The sequence below is a fragment of the Manis javanica genome, chromosome 10, assembly GCF_040802235.1.
Source record: "Manis javanica isolate MJ-LG chromosome 10, MJ_LKY, whole genome shotgun sequence".
In the NCBI taxonomy this organism is placed as follows: domain Eukaryota; kingdom Metazoa; phylum Chordata; class Mammalia; order Pholidota; family Manidae; genus Manis; species Manis javanica.
In genome coordinates this window covers 65,607,044-65,634,442 of record NC_133165.1, presented here as the reverse complement: position 1 = coordinate 65,634,442, position 27,399 = coordinate 65,607,044, and the positions used below count along the sequence as shown (strand labels likewise).

The following is a 27,399-nucleotide window of genomic DNA, read 5'->3' as shown; positions in this document are numbered from 1 at the left end:
AAGGATGGGCTGTGAATAGAACCAAGGTTCAGGGACCTGGTTTGTCTGTAAAATTTTGGGGGTTGTCTGGTCAGGTAAAACTAAATTTATTCCTCAAGTAGTCATAGAGAAAGTCCAGGCTTTCCTTATCTCTACCACTGTGGAATTATTACAGGAGTTTTGGGTCTTTTGGGCTACTGGAGGTATTTCTGCACGTGGCACAAATTCTGAAGCCCTTATACCAGTTGGTACAAAAGAGCTTCAGATGAAACTGGGATGAGACATGTGCAGCTGCTTTTACTTCTGTTAAGTGAGCAGTCAAGGCCATACAGGTCTTGAGTGTAATGGACTCATCAAAGCCCTGTGAGTTAGATGTTCATGTAACTGAGGATGGTTCGGAATGGGGTCTTCGGCAGTGCCTTGAATGGACACACCAACCCATTGGATTTTGGTCACAACTATGGAAAGGAGCAGAGGTCTGCTACACCTTGATAGAGAAGCAACTGGTGGCTGTGAACCATGCCTTGCTGGCTATGGAGCACATCACAGGAACATCTCTGATGAGGTAATAACCACTTGTCCCATTGAGTGGTGGGTATGAGACTGGACCCAAAGGCCATACAGTGGCGTTGCATAGACACCTGCACTGGTCAAATGGGGCACACATTTACAGCAGCATAGCACACTCTCTACCAGCCCCTTAAGTGGAGAACTCCAACACTTACTGGGGCCAGTGATTTATGACAGTGGAAAGCAGGAAGAACCTGCTTTTGAGCCATTGGTAGCTGAGAGTCCTTATCAGTGGGGAAAAGCCCCTATACCTGAAGATGCTTGGTATATAGACAGCTCCAGTTGTGGGTAGCCTCCAAAGTAGAGGGCTGTGGCTTTTCATCCTAAGATTGAGGATGAAGAGGGGAAGAGCAGCCAATGGGCTGAGTTCCAGGCAGTATGGCTTGTGATTACCCAGGAGCCCTCCCCTATAGTTGTCTGCACTGACAACTGGGCCGTCTATCAGGCTTTGACTCTGTGGCTACCAACATGGTACCATGCCAACTGAATGGTTAGTCACCAGCCCTTTTGGGACCAAGAGTTGTGGAAAGACCTAAAGGCCTCTGGTCAGACTAAGACTATTACCATATATCATGTGACTGGCCATTTGCTTATGGCATCCCCAGGGAATGATGAAGCAGACACATTGGCCCAGGTGCATTGGCCAGAAGGGAAGCTTGCTTCTAAGCCATGTAGTCCAATGATTACATCAGCACTTGTTGTACACAGGGCAAAAGACAATGTGGGCTGTAGCCTGTCAATGGGGCTTGCCTTTGGCCTTTGGAAATGTCAGCAGAGCCCGGAGGAAGTGCCTTGTGTGCTCCAAGAGGGTCTTACACCAAGTCCCGTAGCAACATATGACCATAGTAAAGGGACTGATACCCCTTGTCAGGTGGCAGATAGACTATATTGGGCCTCTGCTCATATCAGAAGGATATCAGTATGGCATGACTTTTGTGGATACAGCTTCTGGCCTATTGGTTGCTTTACCTGCATGTTGTACAGATCAGCAAACCACTAAGAGGGGCCTAGAGCATCTCTTTGCAGTCTATGGCCAATTGCAGGTGATTGAGAGTGATCAAGGCACCCACTTTACTGGACATGTGTTACAAGGATGGGTGCTACAATTAGGAATAAAGTGGAAGCTTCATATACCACATAACCCTACTTGGGCAGGAATGATAGAGAGGTACAATGGTTTGTTGAAATCTGGCCTAAAGTCAGACACCAACAATCTTGGGTGATGTCAGAGGAACACTCTAATAAGGAAGACAGTGCTCAGAAGAGTTCCATAATAAAATGGAAATGGTTCAGACAGGGGCAGGCTGCTGGGAGAGTGCATGGAGGCCTGCACCGTATCTATCAACAGGTAGCTTCTTTTCCTCCAGGACCAACATTGGAGCCCCATGATGAGCTGCCAGAACCAACTGCTATGTGGGCTGTACTCTAGGAACAGCTCTCAACTGAACAGCAAAGAGATGCTTGGCTTATAGATGGCAGTTCCAAGATGAATGGACAATGTCCTGTTTGGAAAGCTGTTGCATTAAGACCAGTGGATGACAAGATTCTGGTTGAGGAAGGTAAAAACAAATCAGTTCAGTGGGCAGAACTGCATGCTGTGTTCCTGGCAGTGATGGACGAATTGAACAATGATAAGAGCCCATATGTTTGGGTTGTTACTGACTTGTGGGCTGTGGCCAATGGTCTGGTTGGGTGGTCAGATAAATGGGCAGTGGACTATTAAAGGAATGCCTGTGTAAGATGCAGCCCAATGGAAATCACTCTGGGAATTTAAGGGGTGCATTAAAGTAGGGCATGTTGATGCTCATCAGAAGAACACCCTTCCAGGATCAGAAGCTGATTGGAACCACCAAGTGGCCATAAAAGATACTGTTGGAATAAAAGACCTGTTGGTGCATTCCCTTGAGGTGGCCACCTAGGGCCATGAAATGACTGGACCTGGGGGAGCTGCAGCAATGTAGAGATGGGCTGAATCTAGACATATTCCTCTTCCACCCTGTGAGGCACAGAATACCAACAAGAACTGTTCTGTCAACAAGAGAGACAGAGACTACAGCTGGCGTTGGGGAAAATTCCCCAGCGGAAGGCCCTGCACATGGCTGGCAAGTGGATTATGTTGGACCAGTGCCAGTAGCCCCTGAGGGCTATAAATGGGTCCTAACTGGAATAGACACTGATTCTGGACTGGGCTTTACATACCCCATGGTGGATGCAAATACTCAAAGTACCATTAAAGGATTGGAATAAAAGATACTGTACCAATTTGGACCACCAAGTTACATCTCCTCAGACTAAGGGACGCACTTCACAGCCCATGGTGTCCAACAGTGGGCCAAGAGACACCACATCAAATGGATATACTATGTTACATATCATCCTTAGAGCAATGGTTTAATAGAAAATTGGAATAAGCAGTTGAAACATTTGCTGTCTAAAATGGGGGAGATCAAGGCATGAGGGACTAGCTGACATGCCTTCAAGAGTATGTGCTCACACTTAACATGAGAGGGGCTAAGGGAGGGTCCCTCCTCGATAGATTCCTCTACTTCTTTGGGGGATCTGGGGAAGAGGGGTTATGGGAGGACACTAGTGCCACTAAACAGTTCTTCCCCTTATCACCACAACTTTCTCTTTTCCTACTGGATGCAATGGTTCCAGGACCAGGGCTGCAACTGCGGGTCCCAGAAGCAGGAAGATTACCAAGTTAGAAACTGTAACCTTACCCTTAAATCTTTATGTCAGAATTCCTAAGGGCTTGATTAGGGTGGACTGTGCCTTCATGCCATCTGGCCAAGTTGGGGCTGACAGTGAGCTCAGCTGTGCTGCCTAGTGGCCGGGACAGCCTGCTAACTCTGCCCCTGTGTAACCCTACCTTACATGAGTGGGCATGCACTGTGGGGGAGGCACTTGCTAGACTAGTATTGCTGCCGGCACTCTGGACCAGAACAGTAGCCAAGCTTACTGTCCCTTCCATAGGTGGAAATTCTGGGTAAAGATAAATGACAAATGTAGAAAAGAAGAAATTATAGCTGAAGATAAAGGTATGAATAAGTGGGTTATTCAATGAGGGAAATCCAACATTTTATAGTATCTCAAGAGAGGCTCAGAACAAGAGAATAACATCGCTTAGCAAAAGTATATCAGATACCCTGAAGGGTGAAGCTGTATGTTTGCCAAGACTACCTCTGCTTTAGAACCTGACAAGGTTGAATGACATCCTGCAAGTCAGAGTTACATTGCTCCGGGAGAAACTCTGGTCATAAGACTTTATAGGAGAAATGAATTGTCTCTTTAAATCTGTCCCCGCCCCACACTGGCTTCTCCAAATATCAGGCCTATTTGCATTGGTACGATTGTTCTATCTGTTGTATAAATGCCACACCAGATATAAGTGCTGTGATGGGTACAGTCCTTTTGCTGTAAGGAATCTGTGTTTGAAGACCAGGGGGTGGACTGTGATACAATGGGTCACAAGAAATACATATTTGGTCATTCCTAAGGCCAAATATATATTTCCCAGGTATATGTGATCTTCATCTACAGTTCCTGAAAACACTGCAGAGTCTTAAAGGTGTAATAGGTGTCTCATCATGTTAATGAGAGACTTTTGGACCCCCCACCACCACCCATGGTTGGGGACTGGAGGTTGAATCAGACAATAGCCAATACTTTAGTCAATCACGACAATGCAATGAAGCCCTCACAAACCCCTTGAGAAGAGCTTATTGTTCTCTGCTCTCTGGAATCCTGTTATTCTATCAGAGAGAAAGCTTCTACACTTCAGGAACCAGATGCTTCCATGTGCCACCAAGCCAGGCTCCAAGCTCCTTGAGGATAGAAACTCTTATATTTGGGACCTTGCCCTGTTGTGGGTAAAATTGTAATATTTCCAGAATCTCTTGCCTGGCCTTAGTGCATCTCCATATCAATAGGTGTTTCCAAGGGGTGGAGAGAAGTAGTCTATTTCCATAGCAAGGGGATATCTGAGCTGCAGAGGTTGGGTGGAGTCCCTTTTTGTAGCCAGGTTATGAAAGACATGGGCAAGCAGAAGCGGACAACTGCTTGTAAGCAATAAATGGATTTTTCCCACTTTACTTCTCCCTTAGACTGATTTCAGTTTCAAAGGCAATTTGCCCAGGGCTGGGAAAATATTTTACCCCCAGAGTTACACCTGTGTATTTCTTCACCTGGCTGTTAACTTGTATTCTTTATTAAATTGGTCAATGTAAGTATTTTCCTGAGTTTTGTGAGCTGCTCTAGCAAATTAATCAAACCTAACAGGGAAGTTGGAATCTCCAGTCTGTAGCCAGTAGGTCAGAAGCACAGTAACAGCCTGGGGCTTGCAATCAGCATCCGGAGTAGAGGGCGGAGGGCAATCTTGTGGGATGGAGCCCTTAACTTGGGGAATCTGGTGCTGTCTCCAGGCATCAGAACTGAGTTCTTGGAAACTCTGCTGGTGTTCTAAAATTGCTTGGTGTTATGTGTGGGAAGACCCCCCGCCCCCCTCCCACATGTTGGAATCAGTTCTGGGAACCTAAAAGGACTTAAGCTCACCCATGGCAATTATATAACTATGTGCTTAAGAATTGTCAATTTCCATCAGAATGTAAGATCCACAGGGAGGGGGTTGTGTCTCTCTTTTTTTATTATTGCTGGATCACCATTCTCTAGAACGATATCTAATACATCAACAAGTAGTAGAAGAATCAGTACAATGTTTCAAACTGGAATTGAAAAACAAAGCTAGTCCATCTTTGGGGGCAAAAATCTGTGAATTATGAAGCTTTGGAGGACTGCCTTGACAGCCTAGTTTCCCTGCACATGGAGAATGCCACTCTGCGGTAGGTGGGATTGAAATTGTCTCAGCCACAGACGCAGAGGTGACAGTGGGAGAGCCAGGTCCTGTCAACACTGGAGTCTCTGGTTCCAGCCGTCCCTGTGTCCTCCCTCTGCTACGTGTGATGTCTCAGGTTCCTTCCAATAAAAACTCCTGTTTGAGTAAAATAGTTTGGCTTGGATTTCCATCACTTGTGACCTGGAGAGTCCTGACAAATGCTGCTAATCTGTGTACTGTCACTGTCATGGTGAAATGAAGGGTTTCATGAAAATGGGGGAAAAATGATCAGGGACTAATTAAGGAGTGTTAACAATTTGTCATAGTAGATGCCACATCTTCTCAGTGGCCTCCCTTCCTGTCCTTAACCCAAACATTGAACTGTAACTACTTAATTCTTCCTGGCCTGAGGACTTCTTTCTGTCTGCAAGGGGGAAGGCTGGAAGGGCCCGGAGACTAATGAACCTGGGAGCAGCTGTAGTTGAGTTCTTAGACAAACAATGGGCAGGCACAGTGTAAAGCTAAAATGCTAATTTTTTTTTTTTGAGAGGGCATCTCTCATATTTATTGATCAAATGGTTGTTAACAACAATAAAATTCTGTATAGGGGAGTCAACGTTCAATGCACAATCATTAATCCATCTCAAGCCTAATTCTCGTCAGTCTCCAATCTTCTGAAGCGTAACGAACAAGTGTTTACATGGTAACGAATTCTTACATAGTGAATAAGTTCTTACATGGTGAACAGTACAAGGGCAGTCATCACAGAAACTTTCCATTTTGATCACGCATCATGAACTATAAACAATCAGGTCAAATATGAATATTCGTTTGATTTTTATACTTGATTTATATGTGGATCCCACATTTCTCCCTTAATTATTATTATTATTATTATTTTTAATAAAATGCTGAAGTGGTAGGTAGGTGCAAGATAAAGATAGAAAACATAGTTTAGTGTTGTAAGAGAGCAATTGTAGATGATCAGGTGTGTGCCTGTAGACTATGTGTTAATCCAAGCTAGACAAGGGCAACTAAAATGCTAATTTTATCTATATGGATTTGGTACTGATCTACAGCTAAAAACTGAGGTCTCTTTGGGCTTGCGGTCCTGGCCAAGAGGCTGTGTTGGTTTCATCCTCCAGGTTGATGGCCAAGGCCAAGAGGTATTGGACACTCTTGCAAAGCACTGAGCTAACATGTTGAGATACAGACCAAGGAGACTAAGATACAGTGTATGCCCTCTAGGGCCTTAAAATCTAATGGGCGAGACAGCTTTATAAGGACAACTTGGATTTTCTCTCATGAGAAAAACTCCAGGTTGGGGTTATTCAGAGCCCAGAACTTCATAAGGGTTTGGGTGTGTCTGCACAGTCTCTACTCCTGGGATCCAGCCTTGCGCTGCGGCGGCCGGTGTGGTTGGCTCCAAGAGGCAAGAGGCAAAATGAACTGCTGAAGCCCTGGGAGCTCTGCAGGTGGTTTTTTCTTACAGTTCTTCAAACAAGAGGAAGTCAAACAGCCTCCTGGCTCCATGAGAGAGAACACTGCTCTGCAGTGCTGCCACTAGAAGACTTTGTCCTCTTGCAGAGGTAGAAGTAGTGTCTGTGAGTACATCGAGACACTGTGCTGGAGAGGAAGTGTGACATCAGGCCAGCTGGGGGAAGAAGAGCCATTTCCTTCTTTCTCAGGGTGACCCACAGGAAAGAGAGGGGAAGTCAGGTCATATAGCTTCACACCTCTGTCCTGGGAAATCCTATCAGGTGACTGAAAAGAAAACATAACCCGTCTAGTCATTGCTCATTGCCCAGAGGTGGAAGGCACCTTGGGGGAAGCCCCCGACCACAGGCCCATAGAAGAGAGCATAGCTAGTCTTGATGAAAAGGAGACTACAAAAGTACTTCCTCAATTCACTCTGTAGTGACAAGCAAAGTTTCCACCTGAGTCTTTTCACTTTCCTAATGGAAGTATAGATTGAATGCTTTGTAATGTCATTTAGATTTCCCCTCGTAGGACTGACTTTTTTTTTTAAAAGATGATATCTGAGAGTGTGCAGGGCATGCTTTTTCGTGTGTGTTTAATAGGTTTCCTAATGAAATCATAAATGTGACCAACATGTGAGTCATGATCAATGGTTCTAATTAGCAAATGATGATTCCAATTTTCAAAAAGGGAAAATCATTAAGTTTGCATATGCTAAACCTTAGTTAAAGACACTGACATATGATTAAAGTTGTCTGGAGCAGCAAGTTTGCTAGAATTGGAAAGAAGCAAGATTATTGGAAGAAGAAAAAGGATAAGGGCTTTGCGAAATTAGGGAAATTATAGTTAAAACCAGCAAACAATCAAAATACAAAAGTATCTGAACAAACATACTCTAATGTTAAAGTAAATCTGAAGAAAATGGGTAAGAGCAATAGAGCAATATAAGCCTAAGTAGCCAGTGACACTGTTTGCTTTAAAGCCTTCAAAATGCATTTAAAAATTTACTTTACAATATGAGACATACATATTTATTTAGGTAAAAGCTGTAGTCAAGATATGGAGCTTCAGTTAAAGTAATGTGATGCTCCCAAAATGTATAATGGCTAAAACCTCACAGAAATTTATTTCCTTGTCATGTAAAGTCTAAAATGGATTTATCAAAGCAGTAGATATTTTTCCTTTTAAGAGGACCAGGATCCTTTCACTCTTTGACTGTCCACCATCTTCAGGACTTGGACTGCGAGGTCACAATGCACATTTGTATCAAACTGTTAGCAGAGTAGGTGCACGGAAGATTACACATGGAAGGTGTCAAATATCACTTCCACTCACATTCCATGGACTAGAACTCAGACAGCTGTCTATGTGTAACTGGAAAGAATGCTGGGAAATGCAGGTTGAGCTCTGTGTTGGGAAGAGGAAACAGATTTGGTGAATGTCAAGTCAGTCTATCCCAAAGTCTTCCCAGGTAGAATGTACATAAGCTGACTCAGGATCTGAGCAGACCCTGAAGCCGAGAACCTCTTTGTTCTGCTCATATGAGTGTTAAAATGTTCAAGTATTGTCCTAGAATGTATAAAAGAAAGGTATTTCATACATTCCACTGAAGATTTTGCCCTTCCATGAGGTCCTCTGAAAAAGGTCATTTTTCCTCTTTCGGCAACCACCTTTCCCCTTCTTCATGGCACTCTTGTTTTCGTTTGGAGAATCTCATCACCCTCAATATGTGTAGTTGGCCCAGTAGGTTTGGGTTTCCGTACTCCCATCATGAAATCCAAAGGAGTACCTGGAAGATCCTTCTACTAGATCCACCCCCAACCCCCCACCCATCACAGGGACGTGAAGATGGGAATGAAGGCACTAGAGTTTGCTGATTCATTCCTTCACGGTGCCCTACAGAGGGCTGAGTAGTGTCTGGGGTGGAGACCTGGGATTGCCAGGTACAGCTCGTCTGTTTAGGGTGTGTTTTTTTCAGCTTTGTCATCCATCACAAGAAACTCCATATACCTTTGAGGAGTGTTATCTTTTAACTGAAATTAGTCTGAGTTGTTTTTTTAAATATGTGTAAACAAAAAACCCTCAGTGATGTGATACACTACTAAGTGCATTGAGCTCTCAGGACCAAATTAGTGAACAGTAGACATTCCATGCTCAAGCTACTTGGTTGGAACAGGGTGGTTAAAAGCACAAACAGAGGATTCAGGCAAACCTGGCTTTGTCACTTCTTAGCTCAGTGACTCTGGGCAGGGTGTTGAACCTTTCTAGAAGTCTCATGTTTCTCCTCTACAGACTGAAAATAAATTTATCTTCCTTAGATGGCTGTCATAATCAAATCAGGTGTGGCACATAAAGCACTTACTATGTAGCTATTCCTTATGATTAGGTACCATTATTTTTACTGGCAGAATTAGCTGGTTGTACAAACTCTTCTCTCAAAGCTCCACTTCTCTAAAGCTAAACAGATTCATTGAGATTTTCTTGGAGGTTGCTGTCACACTGAGGTGAGAAGCTTTCAGTTTATATATGTTTTTGACTTATAATGGCCTCACCTAATTTGAGAAACTGTAACTTGCAGGTGAGGCTCACCCTTGGAAACCAGAACAAAGTAGCAATAATCACTGCATGTACCATTAAACAATAGTTTTAAAAATAATTTCTTTTATCAAAGTAATACGTGTAAAGTCTTTGCTGTTTAACACTTCTTATGTTGAAAACCTCGTGTTCTGCAAAATCACAAATTAAAAATAACAGGGCCAATGGGACAACCACATTTGGGAGTGTCCATTCAATACTTCTCAAACATTACAATTAAAGCATTAATCAAAACAACAAAAATTATAATAAAAATACAAGCACTGTTAAATGTCTAGGAAAGTTTCTACCTGTCATCAAAGTGAAGCAATCCTTTCTAGCCTTAAGCTTGGGCCTGAGGACACTTGTCTTTGATAGAGAACATTTTTCATCCCCAATTAAAAACCCATCTGGGGTGCAGCCATTAGTATTAGTCTATTGGTTTAAAACAGCATGAAAAATCTTTTCAGTTTCTTCATCTGCACTTGCTGCTTCCTAGACAGTAGAAAGTTTGGCAATTCTTAAATCCACGGAACCAATCATTATCTGCATTAAATTAAAACATTTCTGTAACTTTTTGACTTTTTCCGTCAGGTCTTCAAATATTGCTGAGGCCTTCTACTAACAGTGAGAAAAATTGCTTGATTGACTTAAAGCATTAACATGCTGGGAAAAATCCAGTATGAACCAAAATGAATTGTACATTTTCACTTTCCTATTTGCCAAATGTGTATGAGGTAATCATATAAGCACACACACACACACAAACACACACACACACGCATGCACGCACTCACACACTACTGCAGAACAAACTGTATAAAAGGGGAAAAAAATCAATACTGTACAGCAATGGATTAACTTTGTTCAGAGAGGTGTTACCTTCACCCTCAGATGCTGGGAGGTAACCTCTAAACCCTTGGATTATCTTGCCTGATAAGGATATCATTTTTTACCTGGGGGCCTTGGGCCATATCAGATAGTCTAAGCTAACAATGTGCTTTATAGTGGGGGCTTTGGCCAGAAGGTATCAGCCTGAACTCTGGAAGGGCTGGAGACTAAGGTCAGTCATATGGAAGTCAACAATTTCTATGTGACTGAATCCCAATAAAAACTATGGAAAAGGCTTGGCTGACAGTACTCCATGCATATTGTCACACATCAATTACTGGGAAAAGTTTGTATCTTTCATGACCTCTCTGGGAAATGGCAACTGGAAGCTCTGAGAATGGGACTCCTCTGAACCTGCCCTATGTGCCTCTTTCCTCTGCTGATTTTCATCTGGAGTCTTTTGCTGTAATAAACCATAACCATGAATACAATGCTGTGGAGAAAATGGAAATTTCTGGCCAGGATTCTGCCTGACTTTAATGGTACCCATTGTGTATGTATGCAAGAGCCTGCTTTGCATACTTATGAGAGAGGCAGAATGTTTACCCGGGACAGAGTGGCTGGTCAGTCACAGGGATTATGGCCCAGGGGAGTGGTGGAGAGGAAACATCCATTCTCTCCTTTCCTCAGCTCCTGGTATGTAATTGTGGGGCATCCACCCATCACCACAGAGACCTCCCCACAGGGTGCTAGGAGCATGGAAGTAAAGACCTGTGAGAGAAGTGTAGCTGAGAGCTTGGAAGGCAGAAAAAGGGAGCCTGGAGGGAGAGCCAGGAGAGAATGGAGGCTAGTGGAGGAAAGCTGTGGAGTCCCCGTGCTAGGGGAGTTCTAACAAGACTCTTTGCTCTGTAGTCCTGCTGCACCACTGTCTTCTTGGGACTACCTTCAAAACATTTTGGAAAATCTCCTAGCTTCTTCCTTGTATTGGATCATGTTTCCTGGACCCCAGGTTTTCTTTCTTGATTCATTTTTCAATTTTGTTAAACAATTTCTCAACTTTCTCAAGATCCTTTATGAGAAGTGGTATGTGAGAAATAAAGTTATGAGATCGTGCATGAATGAAAAATGTTCTTTTCCTAACAGCTGATTGATACTTTGGCTGAGTATGAAATTCTAGGTTGGCATAATTTTACTCAGATATTCAGATATTTGAAGGTATTGCTGCATTAACCTCTAGCTTACAGAATTGCTTTTGAGAAGTCTGGTGACATTCTGTTTCCTCTTCTTTTGTATGTGACCTGCTTTTCTTTATTGAACTTTGAGGATCTCCTCTGTATCCAAGAGTCTCTGAAATTTAAGGATATACTCTGCAGTCTGTCTTTTTCACTCATTTTACTGGGAATTCACTGGGCTTTTCATTTTGGATACTCATGTTCTTTAGCTCTAAGAAATTTAAAAAATAATTTCTTAGATAATTTTTCCTTTAATTATCTCTTTTCTCTTTCTGGAGCTTCTGTTACTTAGGTGTTGGACTTCCTGAATCAATTTCTTAGTCTTCTTAATTTTGAAAGTATTTTTTCAGTTCTTGATTATTTTGTGTTTTCTAGGGGATTTCTTCAGCTTTATTTTTTAACCTTTCTATTGCTTTTTAACCTTCTGTTTTTATAGTTTTAAGTTCAAAGAGATTTTTATTCTCTAAACATTCTTGTTCCATGAATCTTTTTGATTTTTTCTCCACGTATTTTTTCTTATTCGGTTTTGTCTCTGTTTCTTCCAAATTAATTTTTTTCTATCATTTTTACCTTTGTCTTTTACCCTAAAGTGCTTTCTGAAGTGCTTTGTGGTCATTTGTGTTTTTTATGTTTAATAATGAAGTAGTAATTATTGGAATGGGTAGTTTATATGCATAGATAGAGCTTCCTGACTTACAAGTATCCTAGTAGGGTAATACTTGAAACTGGAGGGAAGCCCGAATGGCAGTATGTCTTCTCCTTTGTGTTGACCAGTTTGAGTAGAGGTGAATTTTCTAGTCAACCTCTTGAGGGATATAAGGCTGAAGGTAAGCATTTTGGAAACCTAATGGTCTCCATTGTTCAGTATGATGACTTTCAATTAAATCCTCATCTTATCAAGATACTTCACTTCCCTCTCAATTGTGCCAAATATGTCAAAACTTTCTGGGAAGTAAGTGTCCAGTTTTCAAACAAGGTGTGGCAGGAGTAGTGTCTGGTGAGTGTGCCAGATGGCATCTAACTACATCTTATATATATTTCAATCAGTTGTCCTATTTTCAGTCTATCCTGAACTTCTTGTTTCATAAATTGTTGATAGCCCAACTTTTCAATATTCTGCAGATCTACAGTGTGAGGTGATTTTCATCTTGTCAAATTCTTCTACCCAGGCACTTGTCACCCTGGAGAAATCTAAAGTTGAAGTCAGTTATCACTTGCTCACCTCTTTCCATCTTTATTAACTTTATTGGTATTTCTCATCTGCTGTTGTCTTGTTCCCCCTTTCTTTGAGGCTTTATAGACTTTTTATCCTTTATTATTATAGGAGTTCTTAAAGGAAGTAGAGCAAACATATGTAGTTGATCTTCCATATTTCATGTCCTTAAAACATATGACCTCCACCACCACTGCAACAAGGGAAGAGAAAACTGGAAGGCTTCCCAATGGCTTTCCTCAGTTTTGGCCCAGAAGTGACATATTCCTGAGACTCAAAATAGATTGGCCAGAATAAGTCATAAGACCCCATTAAGTGTAGGAGGCTGTGAAGTGTTCTATGTGCCGGGAAGAAGTCTAGATCTGTATTGGAAGAAACTAATGATGCTGACCAAACATCTATTGAGCTCTTACTAAACATCAGGCATTGTCCCATTATACATATTAACCTAATGTATACACATGAACTCCTCTGAGAGAGCTACTGTTTATAGCACCTTGTTATATATGAGGAAACTAAAGCACAAAGAAGTTAAGTAACTCACTTTAACTCAACAGATAGTGAGGAGCGAACTCATGATCAAACCCAAGCAGCCTGACTCCAGAGCCTTTGGACTTAGCATGGGGTTATTTTTCTTCATACTTAATTAATCCACAAAAATTTATTGAGGAATTATTTTGTGCCAGACACTGTTAGTTATATAGAAAAAAAAATGAAAGACTCTGTGCTGAAATGTTAACAGTATTTACTTAAGGGTAGTGGAATCATAGGTGGTTTTTTCCTTTTCTTGTGCTCTCCTTGATTGTCTGATTTTTTTATTTAAAAGATCCTACATATCCTTATAACCATTAAAAACAATTTCAATTTGAAAAACAAATAGATAAGAATTTGTTTCAGATATTTCATAAATTGGTTCGAGGATAAAGGACACAATAATAGTGACTTACCAAACCTTGGTTAAGAAAAACCTTATTATTCATTAGATGATTAAGGATTCAGAATTCCTTCTTCACATAGCCTTGGGAAAATCCAAATCTGCTGTCTGGAACTTTTATAAAGAAATAGAAGGGTAAGTCTCCTTTGGAACAATGCAGATGTTTTCAAAGCTTAGTGCCATTTTAGGGGCCACTCTGAGAATAACTCATTTCTTGAGAGCATTGGAAAAAGAAGCACACAGCCTGGAGGGTTAGGTACAAACTGTAAAGGGTTATTGCTTACCTGACCTTATGAATTCTATATATTTTTTAAATTCAAAGTTCAAATTCAACTTAAATTCAAAACTCAAACCACTGATGAAATTCATAAAATTTTCCATCACTCAGTTATTTCTCTTCAAATTCCTAAGCTCACATAACTTAGTTATTAGTAATGTCTTATAGTCTTCAGAAAGTTATTCTTCATAAATAAATTATAGAAATCATAGAATGTTATAAATAGAAGGAAACAGAGTTCATGGGAGCCAATTCTTTTTAAGATGATGCAGCTGAGGTGGAAGGCATGGGTGAAGGCTTTGCTTAGATCCCCACATCATACCAGCAGCAGGTCTAGGACCAGAATTTAGGACTCTTTCTTCTTAGGCCAAAGATCTTTCCCCATTTTACTTCATGAGTTACAATGCTTTTTTTCTCTAATACTAATGTTCTTGGAGGAAGAGGTCATATCTTTTACCTCTTTGTAATTTGAAAGAATTCATTCAGCATATCTCTAGGTAAGAGGCATAACAAGTAAACCTTTGCCCCAAGAAGGAAAATAGATAATGAAACATTGATGAACTTGTAGTATCTATGTGGATTTCAGTGTTGAAAAGCATTCAGAAGATATGCCTAAATTCCCTAGGAAAGAATACATGACAGACTAGTGATGTTGTGGGGATAGGAGGAGGGAATGTGATACAAAGATACATGTTTTTTCCTCTGCCCAATAATCACTCTTCTTTAACTATATGAACCAGGGAAGTATGTGTATGGAGAAGAGAAGGGGAATATGGATATTTACTCCATAACCAGAACAGAGGGATCAGCCCTGACAACCAGTGTGTTAACATACGCCCCTGACAGGTTCTCTTGCCCTCTGCAAGCCCTAAAGCTATAGGCATGTAGTAGGTACTTGGTAAGGACTTAGTAATTGATTGAAAGTAGGGTATAAACAAATATTTTCAACTGAAGTGTCCTATCCTTCTTTGGTAACCCTGTGTCAATTATAGTACTTGGCACTTAATAAGTGCTTTAAAATTCCTTGTGGAATAAAAATATGACTTTGGAAGCATGACCATAAATCTCTATATTATCAATGCACAATCCTATTTGACATAAAATTGAGAATATTGTAAAATGGTGACCATAGTACATAAATATAGCAGCTTCTATATTCTGTGAACCATTTCTCAAAGATGCCCAGATAGCATGAAAGAAAAAGGGGGGTTCACAAAACTCTTCTCTAATATATGGGATTTTTTTGAGTCAAATTGTGGGGAAAATCTGACTCCGAGTGGACTTCCATTTTGTATGTCATTCTTCTGTAGTCTCAGATTGTGTGATGTCAGGAGTTCCGGGAATCAAGACAACATGGGGGCATGGATCCAATAGTGACTCATACTGGGTGGAAGAAATATACACAAACTCTGGATGAGATAATTTGGTTGTGAGTGCTAGGGATATGACTATTGATCATAGAGGAAAAGGGTAACCAAGCTGTAAGTTTTGTCTCAAGATTACCTACTCAGTTAAGACAGGATAGCATGAGACATGGTCAAAAATCTTGCTGACGCTCAATACATAACCATAGCCAAGTTTTCAGAAAGAAAGTCTAGCTGAAAAGAAAAAAGAAAGTTTTCAGTCCCTCTGTTTTAGTAATATGGTCACACTTGGGCTCCTGGTGGGTTTGCAAAACTTTAAAAGGATATCTTGGTGGTGAACTATTCTGCAGTGTTAGTGTTGGCTGAACCAACAAAGTGTGAAACCTCTAGTTTGCATGTGTAACATAAGGTGTTTTACAGGCAAAAAAGAGAGAGAAATGTCCTCTTTGGTGAAGTTGACAAGACAGGAAAAGATCATAAAAGGATATACCATTGTAGTGGAACATTTTATACCAAAGAATCATATTGTAAGATGAAAATCTAATAGTATGTGACCCACTTCTATTTCAGGATGCAGGACTGGTCACATAATTTGCAGGGGCCAGTGCAAAATGAAAACTGATGCCCCTTGTTAAAAGATTATCGGGGATGTTATGAAGGTAACAACAGAACATTAAACCAAATGTGGGTTGTTCTGAGTGCAGGGTCCTGATAGATGGTACAGGTCTCATGTCCATGAAGGTGGGTCTGCTGGGATGCCTAACCATGAATTTTAAAACTTTTATTTGCAGTCTTAGTATTTTTTAAGGAATTCTTTGATTCTGCAGAAAAAAAAGAAAAGAAAAGCCATAGCCAGATAGGATGTAATTCTTTGAATTCAAATATCTAATACAGTTATAAGCACAAACAATATATATTAGTGGATATTGACTGATTGGGGGACATGAAGATTAGGGAAAAGATCTTGGTTCTAGACTCAGAGCATTACCCAGTTGAATGAATTTAATCACAACACTTCATTTTTCTGGGTCTTGATTTACAAATCTGGAAAGTGAAGAAATAGACCACAGATAATTTCTGTAATTCCATAATTCTGTGCTGTGCTTGGTCATGCCATCAAGAGTTATTAGAGTTCGGATTTTAGCCATATAACTATTAATCCTAAACATCTGGCCATATTGTAAACATATTCTGAATACATATCTGTAATTTTGAACAGGAATTTTCAGTTTCTAAATACCCAGACAAAATATAATTCCCAATTATGGATCCCACTATTCTGAACTCCTCACCCCCAGCATCATATTCCAGTAGGTAAATCAAGGGATGGACAGACCAGGTTTTACTCCTTTTGAGAGACCTGGGAATATGTCTTCCAGAAACTTGGAGTTTGGCCATTGGTTTCCTGGATGATATTGCATGCCTATGTGCATCTCAAGGTTTTGATAAGACTTTCTTGTCATGGCTGTTATAGTTGTAGGCTTATTATCTGGACTGTATCCTTGAGGAGAGCTACTATAAAGTTTTGTGGGCAGCAGTGTAAGTTTCACTTGCTTTATGTGAGGCTTTGGTACTGTGGATATATTTTGATTTTGTTTTTTCTTTGGGTAGAAAGCCTCTCAAAGAGTTTACTAGCCTTTTTCACATACAGAAATAGTGGAACTGTACCAATAAGCAACAGTTGGCTGATGAGACACAGCACCATGTTTCCAACATTACGTATAAATCTTATTTAATTAAAAACCAGTTTCCTATCAGTTTAGGTCTACTAATTCCTACTAACCCTAGCATTGGGAAGAGAATTTGAGGGTAAAAAACTTGAAATAGAGCCTTAATCAAGCATGAAATTCACATTTATTCAGTGCTGTTTATGTGCAAATCTCCATGCTAAAATGTTTTTAGGGAAGAAAAGGGTATTATAGAAACAATGAATCAATTTCTGATTTTAAGGAACTTAATCAAACATGGGAGATGACACATGAGTAACTAAGTCTAATATGAAATTAAGGGATCAGGATTCTAAAAATAGTATGAATCAAGTGCTAAGCCTGTGTATGTAGAGTATGTGAGATTAATTTTAAGAAGGATAACTTTGGGAGAACTTTTGGAGGCAATGGTTTTAGGCTTGGAAGGGTGGGTAACACAGAGGAGGGGAAGGCACTCAAGCCCAAAGTTTCAGGGCATGGGTTTTCTTAGGAATGACTAGTTATCCAACATGCCTAAATAATAATAGATAACTTATCTGGGGTGCTTACTACATGCCAGGCAAAATTCTTAGCACTTTATATGTATCATGTGATTTAATTTTCAACTGAAACCTAGAAGGAGATACTAATATTAGGCCCATTTTAAAGATAAGGAGACTGAGTCATAGAAAAGTTAAAAAGCTTGCTCAAAGTCACCTAACTACATAGTAGTGGAGCCAGGATGCAAGTCTGCATCCACGAACACAATACTCTATATGGTGCAGGTTAAAATGAAATGTCGGCTGCAAACAAAGAGTTAGAAGGCCTTCTGTGCCATCCTGGAGTATTTTATTTCATAAATTAATTACCAGAAAGGAGAAAAAATCCTCTTTTTTTGTTTTTTGTATTTTGAAGGAAAAGAAATAAAAAAGCAGACAAAAGGTTCTCCATCATTATGATTATTGGGAACAATCAATCATCTAGAACTAAATTGTTCAATGTGGTAGCCTCTAGCCACATGTTTCTATTGAGTGTTTGAAATATGACTGGTCCAAAATGCACTGTTTTGTGTTTCTTTTAAATGAAAAAATTTCCAATCCCTGAATGGTGTGAAGTAAAAGTACCTTCAAAGGATGCCACAAGAATGACACAGGTGGGCATAATGGGTCTGTCTCATCATCAAAAGACCCAAAAGAGTTGAAAGGAAACTCTAACTACAAAATGCACACTGGATTTCTAGGACTTAGTATGAAAAAAAGAATGTAAACTATCTTACTAATAATTCTTCTATTGATACATATTGAAATGGTATTTGGGCTACATTGATTTAAATACAAAACATTTAAAAATTCTTTTTATCTTTCTTTCACCTTTATTAATGGGGCTACTAGAAAATTTGAATTTGACTTGCATTATATTTCTGTTGGGTGGTACTGGTCTAGAGCAATTTAAAGTTGTAGATATTTTACTCACCAACTTTGATGAAGGACTTCCTCACCACATTGGTCTTTCAGCCACATTCTTTCCTTGCTTTCTGTTCATTTGCAAGAAAAAATTTTAAAGGCACCCCCTTTGTAAAGGTTTGAGAGCCCCTAGAATTTCCTTTTTCACTTGCTCCCAACCACAAACAAATGATCAATGTCTTTGTGGATCAGAAGTCAACATTTCGCAAGGGTAAGGGGAGGAGGTGCAGAAAAAATTTCCAATCCCTGAATGGTGTGAAGTAAAAGTACCTTCAAAGGATGCCACAAGAATGGCACAGGTGGGCATAATGGGTCTGTCTCATCGTCAAAAGACCCAAAAGAGTTGAAAGGAAACTCTAACTACAACACCAAAATGCCACAAAACCATAATTATTAGTACAAACTAACTAGCATCTCTGCCTATCTGTCACCATCTCATCTTAAAAAACTTGTGAAAATACGTAATCCCGATGAGGCTTCAATTAGGTATAAATACCAGCAGCAAAAAGCGATGCAGTACATTTTTCTGATCATCTGCAGGTTGGCTATTAGACAAGAAAGATCAGCTAAGTCCTTTGGACCTGATCGACTTAATACAGGAGCTACTGAGTTCAACGACTTCAGCCTGACTCTCCGAAAGATGAATTATACAAGTTATATCTTAGTTTTTCAGCTCTGCCTGATTTTGGGTTCTCCTAGCTACTACTGCCAGGCCACATTTTTTACAGAAATAGAAAACCTAAAGGAATATTTTGTAAGTATGACCTTTTAATAATACTCGCTTGTGACTGAAATGACTGAGTGTTGACTTGGAGTTGTATTTATGATGGGCAGTAATCTCTAGTCCACAGTTGTCTTGAGAAGACTTAGTGTTATTTTGACTGTTCATTGGATGATATTTTTGACTGGCTGATCAAGATATTGTTTTAAACCTCTGCTCAATTTGCTATGGAGGCTTAGGGGATGTTCATAAATCTTCCAAAAGACAGGCATGATATGCATGTGAAGCATAATAACATTGATAATTTTATGGTGAGAACCATTCAACTGTGAAGTCAAGTTGCATGCACATTGAGAAAGAATGACTGGCTATTAGTTTATGGTTTCCCAGGCTACTGTAATGGTGATAGTAAAAGATCAAGATTAGCATTAAAAATGGTAATCTGAAATAATTAATCAAGAAGGTGAGGTACTCAAAGCTTTGGCTTGAAAAAAATCACTTTAGGTGCTTTTCTCCAAAAAGTAGTTTAAAATTTTACTGCCTCATATATATTACCTGTGACTTACTCTTGAGCTGTCACTTGCTAAGATTTTTTAGGAGTTATAGTCTGGTTTATATTAAAATGTTTTTGCTCTGTTTTGTGAGTTTCTTTTAAAATTTTATTTATGGTTAATTAAAATAGTTTTTGTATTTCAAGTATTTTATTATTTATCCAGACTTTAGCTATTATACTTATGGTTAAGCATCCACAAGCTATTTTACTCTTACAATATCAAATCAAATCTCTCTCAAACACATTTGGAACTATCTTTTAAAGCTGACATAATACCATACAGGAGGGCATGGGTAGATGTTACAGAGACCTGTGCCATATGGGGGCAGTATTTTATAGTGGGATGGCTTTGCTGATTTTTTAACTAGGCTTGGAAAGATTTCCTTTTCCTTACTATGGTTATTTGGGACAACTAAATTATCATTAGCTTTTTTGAGTTCATCTGTGATACTAAAAATTTTCCTTATAGAAAATAAGGAAGCCAAAATAGCATGATAATATTTGGTTATAGCCAACATAATAGCTTTTGGGGATACTTACTGTCAGAGCTAAACAGGGTTGAAAAGAAAATTAGTGAATATTGTCAGCTGAGTGCAGTAAAACTCGACGTACATTTTTAGGGCAATTTATGGACTAACTGTAAACCAATCTTCCCTTCTTTTTTCAGAATGCAAATAGTCCAGATGTAGCAGATGGAAGGCCTCTTTTCTTAGATATTTTGAAGAATTGGAAAGAGGTGAGCTGAACATTTCCATTTGTTTAATTTTCCTGTTGCTTATTTTCTGATGGATAAATTCACACCAACCTCTGTGTTCTTTTCTCCCAAGGAGAATGACAAAAAAATAATTCAGAGCCAAATTGTCTCCTTCTACTTCAAACTCTTTGAAAGCTTAAAAGATAACCAGGTGGTTCAAAAGAGCATGGATGTCATCAAGGAAGACATGTTTGTTAAGTTCTTCAACAGCAGCACCAGCAAGCTGGATGACTTCCAAAAGCTGATTCACATTCCGGTGAGATGACCTTAATTCTTTCTTTGGTTTCATTGCAGAGGCTCTTGCAAAGTACTTAATTCCCAGTAAGTGGAAATTAGCTATTGGGTATAGCTGTTAAAGTCATGCAAGAACCTGTGGCCAAAACTCCCCTTTAGTAGTCCCATTTGTGTTGTGGGTGACTTTGCCAAGTCAGTGTGGGAATCATTTAATTTTGTGATTTGGGAAAATGCTGGCATTATATTTGTTGCACAAAGACAAGTGAATGGACAAATCCAGGGAGGAGGAAGCAGGGAAGTTCAGGGGACTTTTGAGAAGCGGTTCTCTCATTGTTCCTTGTTTGTGTGATGGAAATTCTTTTGGGTAAAGGGAGGCTCCTGTCTTAATGGAAGGAGCAGTGGAGGAGGGAGGGAGAGGAGTGGAGAAGATCTGTGCTCTTTTTCCCAGCTCAGCTACCAAGAAACTGTGTGACCTCAGATGAACCACAGGCCTGGCTGGGACTCAATTTCTTCATCCTTAGTTTCCTTTTGGTTCACTGTAGTGTCTATGTCCTCCTTTGCTCTAAAACTCTACAAGACCATGAATAGGAAATGAGAATGAGATAGGAAAAAGCTATGGCCTTCGAAAAGGCACTAGGGGCATACCACTGCCAGGCTCTGGGCAACCTCCCATGTTGTGCAGCCCAAGTAGAGGTGAGAATGTTTGTTTTAGTTTTTAGGAAAGAAATAGGTTAGACTTTATAGCTTTAAAATAATTGTTCTATCAATTTTGGTTGTGAGAATATGTCAGCTAGAGAAATTCTTAGGCTCCCAAGCTTTATTTCATGACATTGTCTTGAGTCTTTAAAGTTATGGCTTCTAGAAGCCGAAAGGTAATGTTGAAGCATAATGGCAAATTGTATTTTCCAAAATTTTATCTAAGAGACAAAGACCTCCAGATTCCGTTTGGTTTGGCTTTGATATAAGCAGGTTTGGATAACAAGGGGGTGGAGGTGAGAAGAGCTGTGACTTGTGTTCTCAGTATTTGTGTTCAGCTCTCACTATTTTCACTATACCTGGGACTACTTCACACCCATTCAGATAAGCCCTTTGGAACTGAAATAAGTGCTTGCTCTTCAGGATTTCTGTGGTCTTCAGTACATTAGACGGTACAAGTGTGGCTTGAAAAAATTATCAGAACCTTACTACTTTCTGCTGATAATGTTTCCAGGGTTCAGCAGATCTCCTCTGGCTCCAGGCTGGAGACTGAAAAAGCACTTACTCCTAACCCAGTGCCACCCCTGGCCTGCTGCTCATTCCTGGATTAAGTCTCTTGGTTTCTTAGTGCTGCTTCGAACACTGTGAACTAAAGTTTAACACGTGTAACACACAGCTGCTAGAAACTTTTTCTACTCTGCTGTAACTGGGTCTTGAAAAACATCTGTGGGTCCCATCCTTCTGGAAGCGCCAAGCCTCCTGCTCCATGATGCGCAATCTTGAGTGAGCTCTCAGCCATTGCTCTCTTTGGCTCAGTTCCTGACATATTTAAGGCATGTTGTATCTTCTAATAACCAGTGCTGTAGCCTAGAATTCCCCTAGTCTCTCAGAAATGTGGTGAGGTGGCCAGTGTTTCCAGTATTAGAAAGAAATATAGTGGCAAAGCCAGGATGAAAGTAAATGATCCTTATTTTATGAAGCATGAATTCACCCAAATGGTCCATCTGTTACAGTGAGGAAATACTTCAGTTCGTTAGAATAGAACGCAGGGTACAGGGAAATTTGCTACAATTCCGAATTTTAACTATTTATACCAGTAATTAATTATTGCCATATAGATATGCTTAGTGTTTATTTTTAATCCCATTATGAATATTATGAGGCTGACCTACTTTGGGGGGAAATAAAAATTATAGTATTCATGTGTTTTGGACGTGGTGTTTACAGAGTACTGAACCTACATTGGCAGTTCTCAAACTTTGGTGGATGTCAGAGTCACCTTGGGAGCTTAGTGAGCACACAGCAGCCTAGGACTTCTCTGCTTTCCTGCATCTGGGCCTCTGAGTGCTTCATTAGGTCTCCGGGCTATTCTGTTGCACACCAAAGCTGAGAACCATTGAGTATATAGCAACTCATTCTAATTAAAGCACAAAGTGATAGAATTGGTAGAAGCCTAGGGGTCACCTAAATAATTCAGACACTGTTTAAATGAGAAAACAGAGGTTCAGAGAGGCTAAGTGGCTGGTTAAAAGTCAGAGTACTGCACACACAGGATTCAGACCTGCATTTTCTGTCACTCCTACTTCAGGGCTCTTCTCACAATATAATTGTGAGAATTCTGTAGCAGAAGTTTAAGAGCACATCTTATGTCCTGCCACATTACATCAGAACTAGGAATTTAATCACAATTTTATTCTCAACTAGTGAAGAAACCACCATTGTATATTAAGGTAGTGAAAATCATTTTTTTTTAAAGGAATACTTCCCTTTTTACAGACCAGGACATTAACAGCAAGATATCTTGATGGTTTGTGTGCCTGAAATTAATTTTGCTGTTTTTTTTCCCAATAGGTAAATGACCTGAAGGTCCAGCGCAAAGCAATCAGTGAACTCATCAAGGTGATGAATGATCTGTCACCAAGATCCAACCTAAGGAAGCGGAAAAGGAGTCAGAGTCCATTCCCAGGCTGGAGAGCGTCAAAATAATGGTCATCCTGCCTGCGATATTTGAATTTCTAAATCTATTTATTAATATTTAATATTTTACATTATTTATGTGGGGAAAATATTTTTAGACTCATCAAAGTATTTATAATAGCAACTTTTATGTAATGAAAATGAATATCTATTAATATATATATTATTTATAACTCCTGTGTCCTATGACTATATCACTTGAAATTTTTTTAAATTTTTCTGATTAACTAGGCAAGATGTGATTACAAGACTTTATCTCAGAGACCAATTAGGCAGTTCCATTTATTTCACTTGACAATACAATGAGCACTTCTAAATGAAATGACGCCATCCAGTCACTGCCTATCTGAGCCCATGTCTGCACTTGAGCCACCGCTTCTGTGGCATGTCAGACAGCACTTGGATGGATCAAGTGATATGACTTGTCCCCAGATAAAAACATCATCTCATGCCTGGTGCTTCAGAATATCACTGACCACTGTGACTGCACCCAAATGGAAAGTAATCTCTTTGTTTAGGTTACCAATATTTAATATATATGAATAAAGTATAATTTCAGAACTCTATATGCTGTGTCAGCCTTTTTTTTAAAATGAGGATGGGAGCAAATGAACTACATATTCATGAATGAGTAGGAAGAAAGTCATTTTTGGCTGTGGAAACCTTAGAACTGGATGAAGCTCCATTAAATGTGATGTTTCTCTCCATTGGCAATTTGCTGGCTTCCATTGTTCCATTTGGCAGCTGAGTTATCTTTCCAAAATACAGATCTAATTGTGTCAGCATTTACTTCAGAGTTTCTGCTACGGAAAGTGGTCCAAATTGTTTAGCTTGGCATACAAAGGACTGTTTCTCCCTGCCCCCTCAACTCCCCACTGCGTCCTTCATCTTGGCATCCCTCAACTCCTCTGTCCATCCTGGGCAAACACCACTGGATATGGAATGGTGACTGTGAGCTCTAGGGGGAGAGGCCAGGATTGGAATCCCAGTCCTGCCATGACAAGTAGTACAACTTCTAATGAATTTCTTCTATTCTAGAAGCCCCAGTCTCCTCATCTGATAAAGAATAACTGCCTTCCTCATAACATTGAGTGAGAGTTCATTCTTTCACTCAATAAATATTTCTTGGAGCATTGATTATGTGCCTGGTGCTGTTCTAGGCCCCTGAGATACCTTCACGAACAAAATAAACAAGGATTTCTGCCCTTGGGGAATTTAAAATTTAACAAGGATGAGACAGATGATAAAAATAATATACAATATGACAATAAATTGCATGGTATGTTAGAGGCCGATAGATGCTGTGGAAAAAAAGGAAAGCAGGATGGGGGAATTGGGAAGCTATACATAGAGCAGAGTGGGAAGGCTAGAGGTTTAAATGCGGTTACTATAGGTGGCTTCACTGAAGACATGACGCTGGAGGAAGCACTTGTAAGAGGTAGGGGAGGTAGCCATTTGGATTCAGGCAAGGGGAACATCCTTGCAAAGGCTCTGAAGTGGAGACTTGCCTTGCATGGTAAAAAAAGAGCCAGCAGACCAGTGTGGTTGGAAAAATATGAGTCAAACTAACTCCAGTTTTTTAGCTGAGCAACTAAAAAGATGAAGTTGTGATCAACTGAGATGGGGAAATGAGTGAGCAGGTTTAGGGAGGAAAATCCGATGCTAGACTTTGAACACTGAGTTTAAGGTGTCCCTTAGGCTTCCAAGTGGAGATGCTGAGTAGGCAATTGGCTAGATCAGTGTGGAGTTGAGATGTCTGGATAGTTGACATAAATTTGGGAGTTGAGGCATATAGAAGGTATTTAAAGACCTAATGCTAATTGATCTCCCAAAGGTCACAAATTTACATAAAGAAGAGAAGGAGAGCAAAGGATTGAGTCTCCAGGCACGCCATCATTAAGAGGCCAGGGAGAGATCAGCAGAGAAAACTGAAAAGAAATGGCCAGTGAAATAAGAGGAAATATAAAAAGTAAGATGTCCTGAAAACTGATCAAAAAAGTGTTTCAGGAATAAACGGTGTCGAGTGCAGGTAAGTCTGATCAGATGAGTACCGAGAACTGACCACTGGATTTAGCAACATTGGAAGCCATTGGCAACCTGAGACAAGAGCAGTTCTGACACAGGTGAAGAGGAAGGTCTGATGTCCATGGGGTTAAGAGAGACATTAGAGACAATAAACATGAAAAACTCTTTGGAGGTGCTGTGAAGGAGAGCAAAGAAGAGGGAAGTAGTCTGGATAAAAGGATAAAATGCTTGAAATTTTTTTGGTTGTTGACTTTAAGATGGAAGAAGAAACAGGATGTCTATGTATTGATGGAATTGATTGATCTAAGAGAAAAACAAGAGATGATGCAGGAGAGAGGGGAGAACTGCAGAAAGTGGTCCTATGAGTAAGAGAGGTCAACTGAGGACACAGGAGGAACTGACTTTAGGTAGGTGCACAGAAAGCTTATCTTTGTTAATAGGTTGCAAGGTATCTCACATGTGTTCTGATATTCTGATGCTAGTAGGTGGGTAAATGTGGTGGTGAGAATTTCTGGAAATTTAACTGCTTGTTTAAAGTTTTCCCAGTGAGATAGGAAGCTGAGAATGAGGCCGAGGAAGAAGTGTTGGAGGCGTGGAAGGAGCAGAAGAATGAATGGGTCAGGGGAATGCAACGTGGTGTCAGGCAGCCATAGGGGCCTGCTTGAGGTTTCATGGCCATGAAGTTAAGGGACAGCAGATGGTGTTTTTAAGCTGTGGATGAAGATAAAGAGCAGGCAGAGTATTACATTTAGTAGATCTTAATTTGCCTGGGTGAGTAGGACAGAGGGATAGAGGACAACGAAGTCATGGGATAGTGAAGTGGTGATAAATGAATTTATCTGATAAACTAATTTTAGCTGGTTAAAGAGGGGAAAGAGTATATCAAGGTTGGGAAAGGGTGGGTAAAGACATAACTAGATGAAAGTGTATCTGTCACACCTTCAGGCCCAAAAGATGACAGAGGGGCAAACAGTCACCACTTGAAGGGACATACAGAGGGAGGAGGGTCCTGAGGGGAGAAGAAGTTTATTTTTTGATCTGAGGAAGGTGAGGTATGATGGATTTGGTTAGTGCTGGACTGTGAATTCCAGAAGATCCAGTGAGTAGGGATAGGAAAGGAAGTCATAAAGGGTAACATGTGTAGGGATGTCTTGTGAGTCTGGGGCTTCTTATGATCACTGGCATAAACAAGAAGAGTATATATGAGATGAACTGAGTTCTGCTGGCTTTGGGGCATATAGTGGGGGCAAGATTGTGAGTGTCAAGGAGAGAGAGGGTTAGGGGTCTGGAGCTTCCTTAACCATTTCACTTTATTCTTCCACAACAGTAGGGTTAAATGAAGAGGTAAATGAAATGTAAAGGGGTCAGTTTAGTCCTTGGCGATAATGAGTGTTCATTACTTTGATTATTGCATAGCTAAATAACAGTGGGCAGGACTTGATTACAAAACTTTTGAACCTTTGATGAGGCAAGATTGAAAAGTAATGGGGCTGATTTTGGCAGACCTGCAACTTATATGAGCTGTTGTTGGTGTCTCTACTCTTGTTAGTATTTAAGATTGATGCGCAATTTAAAATAGCTACAGAAGGAGGGCTGCTGTGAAATTTTCTTGTTTGGACCATAGAAGCAGACCATACCTCTGTGAAGGGGATTGGGAATTCCCACTGTCAATCACATTGAGAAGTGATTAATCATGAAAAGGGAAATGAAGCCCCAAGAGATGGGCCTTGGTCAAGGGATATATAAACAACCATCTTCTCTGAGGTTGGGGTTATTTTGGCATAAGCTTTGAGACATGAAGAGATATAGACTATCGGGTGATATGATGGAAACTGGGAATGAGCAAGGAGACCCTTTAAGAGAACGTGAGTTGGCCTATGCAACAGTTATAAATTATTCTCTATATTGTATGCTTCTTCCCTTAAGTACATACTTAGTCACGGAGTGTTGTGAGGCTCAGGGAAGAGATGGCCTGTGCTTTAGGTTAAGGACCTAAGAGGCAGC

General features: G+C 40.1%; 1 protein-coding gene across 1 annotated transcript; it reads left to right on the top strand.

Annotated features, from left to right (window-relative positions):
* The first annotated feature begins 18,976 nt into the window (after positions 1 to 18,976).
* On the top strand, positions 18,977 to 23,923 carry IFNG (interferon gamma). The gene is made up of 4 exons (XM_017640802.2): positions 18,977 to 19,189; positions 20,377 to 20,445; positions 20,537 to 20,719; positions 23,245 to 23,923. The coding sequence occupies exons 1-4, from the start codon at positions 19,076 to 19,078 to the stop codon at positions 23,377 to 23,379; spliced, it is 501 nt and encodes a 166-aa protein (XP_017496291.1). The 5' UTR covers positions 18,977 to 19,075; the 3' UTR covers positions 23,380 to 23,923.
* The last annotated feature ends 3,476 nt before the right edge of the window (positions 23,924 to 27,399 follow it).